The sequence below is a fragment of the Athene cunicularia genome (genome assembly GCF_003259725.1).
Source record: "Athene cunicularia isolate RWA chromosome 1 unlocalized genomic scaffold, athCun1 chr1_part2, whole genome shotgun sequence".
Taxonomy (NCBI): domain Eukaryota; kingdom Metazoa; phylum Chordata; class Aves; order Strigiformes; family Strigidae; genus Athene; species Athene cunicularia.
In genome coordinates this window covers 2724698-2733804 of record NW_020799092.1, presented here as the reverse complement: position 1 = coordinate 2733804, position 9107 = coordinate 2724698, and the positions used below count along the sequence as shown (strand labels likewise).

At 39.8% G+C, this 9107-nt stretch overlaps 1 protein-coding gene across 1 annotated transcript in view; it reads left to right on the top strand.

Annotated features, from left to right (window-relative positions):
• Nucleotides 1–1945: 1945 nt before the first annotated feature.
• The window catches only part of MRTFA (myocardin related transcription factor A), a 47860-nt gene continuing 40698 nt past the window's right edge, over nucleotides 1946–9107 (top strand). The window contains exon 1 of the mRNA XM_026840981.1: nucleotides 1946–2092. Within this exon, the coding sequence (XP_026696782.1) occupies nucleotides 1966–2092 (127 nt within the window). The 5' untranslated portion in view covers nucleotides 1946–1965. The remainder of the gene's footprint in view (nucleotides 2093–9107) is intronic.

Below are 9107 nucleotides of genomic sequence, written 5' to 3'. Positions count from 1 at the left end.
TTTTACAGTAATTATGGGACCTGTCTGTACAGAGTATGAGGTCTAATTCAGTGTGCAGTTCTGTGCTGCTGCTGAAAGGGGAGATCTGGACAGTGTTTTTCTTCCTCTTCTCGCTCGTCCTGGCTTTAGTACTCTTACAGCCTGCCAGGTCAGCTTCCTGAAGCAGCTCTCTGTGGTGTTATGACCGCTAATGCTCATGCAAAAGCAGGCTCATCTATTTATGCAGTAATTTGACCTTACTGGCCAAAGTTCATTGTGAAACTGAACCTTTACCTGACTTTTACAAATCCTAAATTTAAGATGAGAGCTTGTGTTGAATATACACTAGTTATTTAGGGATAACGCTATTATGGACCTTTACATTATCACCAAAGATATTTTTTTTTTACCCACAGGAATTTTAGAGTTTGGATTCTTTTCTGAGTGAAGGTTGAACATTTCAAAGGAAGAAAAGTACTGTTGAAAGTGCTCAGAAATGTCACTGATGCCATCTAGCATTATTACTTAGTAAACATTTGAAATTCTTTATATTAGTTTTAATTTGTAACTTAAAAATGTTAGAATGTTTTGTGCAGAGTGTAAAGTCATGTTTCTTAAATCTGATTGAATGACACTTTTCTCAGATATAAGCTTCATTATTAGAGATGTATTTCCCTTGTTACTCCAGCCTTGCTCTATTAAATGGTTTGGATGTCTCTCAAACTATTTGGAGATGAGGAATTTTGGTCTTGATTGGGGGTGAGGGGGTGCAGAATATGAAATGGAGATTGTTTCAGTAGGGTTTAGAGTATTCACCTTCTCATTTTTGTAATGTCCATGTGGCTGCTATCTTTGCTTTAGGCTTGTAGGATGACACTGATTACTATTCATCTTTTTTCCCTCAGACTTCATTACACTTTTTATGATGCATGCTTTGTGAGATTAAAAACCAACAAAGCCACCAGCTATACTGGTGAGAGTGCCTCCTGGCTGTTGCTCAGATGGAGCATGCTTTTCCATGTCCACTTCCAATTTCAGTACCGTGCTGGGCAGGAGGTATAACCAAAGTTTGTCAACATTATGGCATCTTTTCATGATGTGCATCAAATAAGCTTAAGCTGCAGGTGAGATGACTGCCTCCATACAAGCACAGACTCTGAAGTTTTAGTACTTGCAGTAGAGGGTTATTGATTGAGGCTGCAGATTATCTTCAGGTAGGTGTTTCTACTAGGTTACGAGAAAGTATTTAAGGGAAGAAGAGTTGAGAATGTGTGCTTGTACACAAGTTGCCTGCTGTTACCTATATGTCATCTCAGAGCAAATGCACATAAGAACTCTGTTTCTCAGATTATCAGTTTAGTTTTCTCCACAACTAAAATTCCATTTCTAATAGTTGAAATAGGAAGGGAAAAAAAACAGTGTGGCTTCTGCATTCAGAGTGGTGGTGTTCTCCTAGCTGTGTGCATGGGGAGGTGCAGGGGGAGAGGGTAGTGCTCAATCACATGACATTGCCTGTCTGGCAGGTGTCTGTAGTGTGAGTAGAGAAACCAACTGTTCACTATTTTGGGTGAATGAGGTTGGCTGTTACTGCAAGTGGCCCCACGAAGAAGTCCACGCATCTGTTGATAAGCACTGCTCTGCATACTGGGATCCTGAATGCTATAGCCGCTTGCTGAAACAGTGAAGTTTTTGTCTGAGCTTTGAGATAGTAGGAAGAAAAGTTTTGCCAAAATCCTTGCTGATTTTAATCCTTAGATGTTGGCTGTCAGGATTTGTCTGCTTCTTGAGTATCTCTCTGTTCCTATGCAAGCACAGCCTTGGAATCTAGCAGTAAACTAATTTTTTTTCCCACTCTACCGCTTGGTGCAGTGACTGTAGAGAGGGATTGCGGTAGGGTCTCTTGTGAGGATTAAGCACCCCTTCCACTAGCCTGGGACGCCTCCTGTGTTGCAGAATCTGCCTTCAGGTCCAGGGATTTCCTCTAATATGTTGGATAAAGCCAAGACACTCCAGCCTGCCTATGTCGGGATTGTGCCGCTTGCAGAGACTGTGTCAAAGCAAGGGAAGAGCTGTTCAAGCACATATCAGGATTCATACCACAGCTTACGAGAAGGTTAGCAGGCTCTGCTTTCTTTGTTGTAGGCACTGTATAATTGGTGTATGGGTTGTTTTTTTTTTTTTTTTTTTTTTTTTTTTTTTCTTCTCTCTTGTATATTGAATCTGCCTGCTTTTTCTTTTCTGGGCAGTAGTCCAGATTTTGGGTTTCCCACTGACTCCTGTGACCTGTTGTCCCTGAGTGTGCTCATAAGCGTGTCACAGAGCAAGGCTGGAGCTCTGTATGCAGTGATTTACAGTGCCTGGACCTTGGGACAATTTCACTTGCATTTGAAAGTTTTAATTTCAGAGTTTAAATCTCTTCCTCTCCTCTATGTCGATAGGGTTCTTGTGAGCAGTGTTCTAAGGCTGATTTATTAAAGGTGTAAAGGCTTGTTCTGGAGTGATAACTGTGCCTTGAAGGAGATAAGAGTATCATGTTTTAAGTTTCAGTATGTTGTTTGGAGAGTGTGAAAGGAGTGGGGAGTGTGTATATCTAAATGTGATTCTGGTTTAGATAATGGGATTCTCCTGCAAATATATGTGGGGTTTTTTATGGGGGTTTGACAATTCTGAAAAATTATGTAGACAGATAGAGGTCAGATTTTAGAGAGTGATATCTGTGAGGAAGGAAGATGATCTGGAGGGATTGAAAGATTGAGAAAATGAAAACAGACAGTGATCATAGTGCACAGCATAATAAATAGCAACAAACAGGACCAGGGAAAGATTACTAGAGAATGGTAAAATATAACGAAATGCCAGTGGCAAACAAGATTTATATTTTATCAGAAATACTGGATCTGTCTAGCTACAGGTGAAATTTTAATAGGAACTTGCAGAAGTGAACAAAGGTCTTGAGGACAGTGGCCTCAGAAATAAGGTGATGACTGATTTCAAGGCGAGTAACGTCATCTGAGAGGAGTAGAAAATTATTGTCAGTGATATTTTGGACAGAAAAGTAAAGGGTGGTAGGAGTTAAGGACAAAAAAACAGATAAAATAAGGCCATGTTTGTTGTAGAAAGATGGCCAGTGTGTGGAAGATGATTTTAGCAGTTGCATTTAGAGGATTTTTCTCTCATGCAGCTCTAGGCCTGCTGAGGCTGCCAAACAAAACTGTTAAATTTCCACCCCCTATTGTCACTCCCCTACCAAGCCTCTTTAACATATATCAAGAGTTAGCTTGTTACTAGATTTTTTAAATTACTGCTATTTTTATTGCTTCTTTTCACTGGTTTGACAAAAAGTACAAACAAATACAGAAAAGGAAAAGAAAACTGAAGCCATGTCTGTGAGTTATAAATCCATTAGTATAGGCAGTATTCCCAGATCACTCTGGAGACAAAGTACTGCAGCACATCCATCTTCAGAGGAAAAAAACAAACCAAAATAAAAAAGCCAGAACTTGCAGCTGTCTTGTATTTTCAAGGCATTGATTTTCACAGAAGGTGAGCACTCTTCATTTGGATGTGCCAGGATATATCTTTCATCCAGTCTCTAAATATCACAAGCTCTACAGTATGATAACATGTAGAACAAGGAAAATGCAGTTCTGTAGTAGTTTAATCAATATAAAAATGTTTGCTGCTATCTCAAGTTGAAGTGAATTAAGGTAATTGAAGTCTTCTGTAATTCTGATTATTGAAAAAGCTGTGTTGACTCTGCAAAGTCTAGCAATATCATCAGCCTACCCCACATCTAATTCATTATACTCTAATATCATATGTGCTGAGGAAAGCTACTTTCTACTAGCTACCAGACAGGAAGAGTAGGGAAGAGAAATAGATGCTGCCAGCTTCTTTCATGTCAGAAGAGAAAAGAATGACCCTTTAAATTTGCGGCTCCATTCAAGTCTCCTGGGGTCTCGAGATGCCTCGTATGCTGTAGCATGCACTGTATTTTGCAGTGGAGAAGCAGATGCACTCACGTGTAAAACCTTACAGAAGCTCTGGAAATCTAGAACTAGCATTGAGCTGAAACTCTAACAACTGTTGTACCTTAGTTTTGGTCACCCTAAAAATGGAACAGCTTAGTTTTGTTATTGTCCAGGACAGAAAATGAATGTACTTCACCACACATAGGTGAGTAAGTGCCAGTCTGCTTTCTCCTCTTAGTAAAGCAGAGCAAATAAGGGGTGCCTTTATTATGCTCATAATGCTCACACCTGTTCTCTTAATGAACCTCATGAGAAGTGGCTATCTGGAATAGACTCCATAATGTTTCCTTGTCTCTGGAAAACAGATGGTCTCCTAAAACAGATTTATTTATTTTTCTGAATTGGGACTTGACATTGAAGTTTGAGAAATGCTGACCCTTTCCACACAGGAAAGGATTTGACATGAGGAAGTCAAAGTATATGTTGGGGCAGTTATTTCTAAAATTCCTAGGATTCAGCAATACATAAACATGTTTTCTATTCAAGAATGTGAATGACTTAGTTTTCAAATACCAGAGCCCACTTTGCAGTTCCTAGACTAGTTAACACAACAGTGTGGTAACCCCTCATGAAAGATATGAAGAGGGAATCACAAGCTTTACAAAATTACAGAAAGCTACTCAAAAACTGATTAGCATTCATGTGAGTCTAGCTTAGAATTAAGTACTTCCAAAAGTAAATTCCAGCTTTTCCGCCTCTGTGCAATGTCTTCCATTCATTGCTCTTATGCTAAACACGTTTTTTTGGCAATCTTTCCTTCAGAAATGTTCAATGTGACTTGGGGGCTGACAGTGAAACTCACCTGTCTTTTTCCAAGATTCGTCTCAGGGCCCAGACACACGAACAAGTTCCTGCATGCCATCTGATCTGCGGTAACTGTGTGCACATTCCTGGTGCACAGCAAATGTGAGGTAATTTGAGTTAGCTTAGCCTTTGATTAAACTATTAATATCTGTTCAGTACTTTGAAGAGATCAGGAGTCATGCAAGTGCTTGTTAACATATGGCTTTCTTCACAAGTGGTCTAGACCTTATTGTCCTAAGGCCTCTGGGCCCTGAAGGTACAGCTGGTTGGTGTTGGTGGCCATACCTCACCCAGTAGAGGGCAGAAGAACCTGCATGTGTAGACTTGGAAGCTCTCAACACCAAGGAGATCCTCACTGAGACAGCAGCCCCTGCATCCCAGGCATCTCGCAGCAATTCAGGGTGATATTTTTTGTACAGGTTGATCTCTGTCTCTCTAGTTCGGAGTGTACATGAAGATGATGTGGGAGATGTCAAAGAGATGCGTCATGCAGATGCATGGGTAAGGAACATCAGAAACCAGTCACAAAATGTAACAGGCGCATCTCTGAATTACGGCCAGTTATGTCCCACAATTCAGAATTATTTATGCAAATAGTGCTGTGACACAGAAAAACATTAAAAAATGTGTTGAATGTATGGGGAGCTAATATGCTGACATGTCTTGTGGCAAATCCAGAGTCACACCAGACATACATAGTTAGATTCCCAGTCGCTTCATGCTGCAACCACTCTTGGCAAATGTGTGTCACAGTGACTGTGACTATGCTTAAAAGGTAAGAGGTGCAGTGAAGATAAGGTAATGATATATTAATGTGAGGTAGTTTGAACTTGGCAGTAAGATGGCAATTTAAATTTATTTTTGCTTAATTTGTCATTTGAATGTGAAGAATAGAGGTGTTTCAGGGTATTTGTTAATTTTAGAACATGAATCAGAAGCTTAGGGAAAGGGTTAACACTCAATGACCAGGGTTTTTTAAGTCATTTGTTACCAGTGGAAGGAGAGTCACAGCATTATCCCTGGAGTTGAATTCACATATTTTTTCATTCCTGCTGCCCTAATGTGTTTTTGGTTCTTTTGGATATGACATGTTTTCCCCTCTTGGAGTTTACTGAACTATTCCTGTCAGTGTAATGATCCCCAGCTGTTGCTTTAGCCCTAGCTATTTTCATGCTGGGAATGGGAGGAGGAGGAGGAGAGGGACAGAGGCTAGCTTGTTTACCACACTGTGATCTACTTCATTTGTCAAGAAAACATCTACTATAATACTTTCTTTAGCACAAAGTAATACTAAAAGGGAAGAGTTGTAGACTTGGACCTGCAAGAGCAAGGAGATGTAAGCACTCAACACATGCAGAAAACAAAAAGAAGAGAAACTGGGTGTGGTGCGACAAGTACAGCTGTCAATAGCGTTTATGCAGACAATTCTTTGAACTAGTTATGATACCAAGTAAAATTTGCAGTAAGTACTTTCCTGCTCTATCAACTGAATTTTCTTCACAGTTGAACTGAGCTTCATGTTCAGTGACAATGGTGCTAGGATAGTGGTAATCCCAGCAACTGGGAAACATGTTAATAAAGCTTGAAAAAACTTGTGTGGCTTTGAAATTATTAATTATTTGATAATTATTTTTTTTTTTTTAAATATCTGTATTTATGCTTTAAAACAGTAAATGACTGATGTTTAGAATTCCCAGGAGCTGTTAAAAAGTAGCTGCTTATTTGAAAACAGAAATATCATACTCCAGATTGCCTGTTTTGCATCCAGAAACAACTTCTTCAACTAACATGCTTGTTCAGAGTCCTTGCCAGACAGATGTCACTGTGGTTGTCCTGCTCAAAGAAGATAAGGGTCAGTGACAGTCATGGTTTCTGCTCATGTTTCTGGATCCACATCAGGCTGCCTGTGTAAATCTTATCTCAGTACTTGTGTCATCTATAAGATCTGTCACTAGTCACCTCAGATTTTTCAGCATTTTGTCACACCTGCAAGTCATTGATCAACAACTTAACGAATATCTATACCAAAAATAAGTGCCTGCTTAGATCTTTCCTTTCGTGCCCCAACTCCCATCTATCCAGTCTTTTCTGAGCATTGAATTACTGATCTTGTCACCTGCTGCATCAATAAATTTTGATCCAAAATGTTAAAGCAGCACATTTCTTGGCAAGAACCTTTGCAGCCTATCATAGAAAACAGGATAGTAGCTTAGGTTTATCGAATGAAAACATCCAGGGAGCCTGTGGGGCAAATTTTGTTCCATTTTCTTGTAACGATATGCCTAGTCTGCTGAATGGCAGCATGGAGCATTCATGTTTTTGTTCTTTTACTGTGGCTGGTTGAAGTAGATACAATGTTTTTCCCTGGCAGCATGGAAAATTTACTAACCTGATACCTCCTCAAACCAAGAGCAGGCCTGCAGTAACTAAAGTACATTGCAATATGATGATTACCACTAAGAACTAAAAAAATGGGTTTTGTTCATTGGTGTATCCAGGATTTTTCCTGGTCTTCAATGAAATGGGTAGAAGAACTGTGCAGGTGGCCTACTGTCAAAGTTTATTTGGTATATAAATATTCTTCCAAGATAAAAAAGATTTGAATTTTCCATCTAAAGTTAGACTTAGCCTGATGAAGCTAACAAGAAATGTGAAAGGCTGATAATAAAGAAGAGGATATATTGCTTTGGGACATGGAATTGTCCCAAAATTGCAAAAATCCAAAATTGACAGTGAAAATTGGTGAATCCAGACTTTCTGGACAATCTCATTTCAATACAGCCTTCCAGAAGTAAGCAGCTATAAATATTTTTTTTACAAAATAGCTATATGAAAGCTTCCAGTAGAAGTGCCCATAATGGATTTTTCTCCATGGTAGGGACAACTATCATCTGTTGCAGCCATTCTTATAAAGACCTCATTGTGTGGTCTTTGTCCCCAAAGGCAGCTCCTGGGCCTGTCACCATTCTGAGGGTGTTTCCTGTAATATCTCTGCTTCACCCTACTAGCTGACACATTTAACACCTTTTTGGTAACCTTCCTCACTGAAACACTTGTTATGGCACAAAGATTGTGCTGCCCAGCTGCATTTTTGAGGGGGGATCTGGGTGGTGCTTTTTGGGTGACGGAGGAGATCCACTTTCAACTTTCTCTGTGGAAGTTCCCCAGCTTCATGCTGCTACATGTTTCTCTAGTATTAAATGTGTGGAGACTATAGCTCTGTTTTTTTGTAGGAATTGAATGTGGCAGTAGCTATGTTCTTTGGTAACTCATGTCTGCAAATTTCACAGCTGGAAGCCAAGATGTACAAGTTCCCTTGTGAAATTTGGTCATTATTACAAGCAGCATGTAACCTGTCCCTGCAAACAGTTGTAGGTTTTCTTATTTTGGTGAATGTTCTTTCTGATGCTCTTTTGATGATCTTTCTCTTCACTTTCACTTTCCTAAGCTTTCATACCTCTTTTGTATTACACTTGTGTGTGAAAGTCCTGTTAAGCCTGCTTGCAGGCTCAAACCCTTTTCCATGCTCTGATGGCAAATTCTCCCTTTTCAGAAGTAGAAGACAGCATTTTAGAAGTAGGTGCCAAACTAGTAGTACCTTTGTGCCTCACCGAGAGACTGTTTTACTGCTGCTAATAATAGGTGTGTCATTGACTGCAGGCAGTTTAGAACGAGATTGTATCTTCAGGACTGACATGTGACTGTGAATTTAACTACAGCCGTTACAAACGCTGTCACCACGTAACTATCTCCGCAGCCTCTTTGCTGGAGAGCACCACAGAAAGGATACATGTCTGCCCTCACTTGCTTTTGTTCAGTATGTTAGCGAAAGCCCACCTCTATTAGCAGTGGGAGAGAATCTTACACTGTGTGTAATGAGTGTGGGAGTATCTGCTGTTGCCAGCAGTCTCCTCTGTGTCCTTCAGTAGAGGGCTGAGCTGGCAGTAACATTTTAAACATCTACAGAATTTGTCCACCAGTCTGAAGTCAGTGGTCATACAGGCCATTCTGGACTGCTGGGTTTTTTTAGTTTGCTGATTGACCTGTTACACAGATTTATATTATTTAGATATTTATAGCTATGATAGCGCTTAAGAACCACATTAAGCTTCATAACCAGATTTGTTTTCAATGGTGTGGATCTTCCCTGTTGGAAAACCCTAAGAAAGTCAGTCCTGGAGAGCTACAGTCCAGAGTGTTGAAAGAAAGTAAATATCCAAAGAGAAAGGAAGTAAAAAGTAGTAGATATGTGTTGTATGATGTCAGTTTAAAGAGTCTAAGGAAATTTGACAT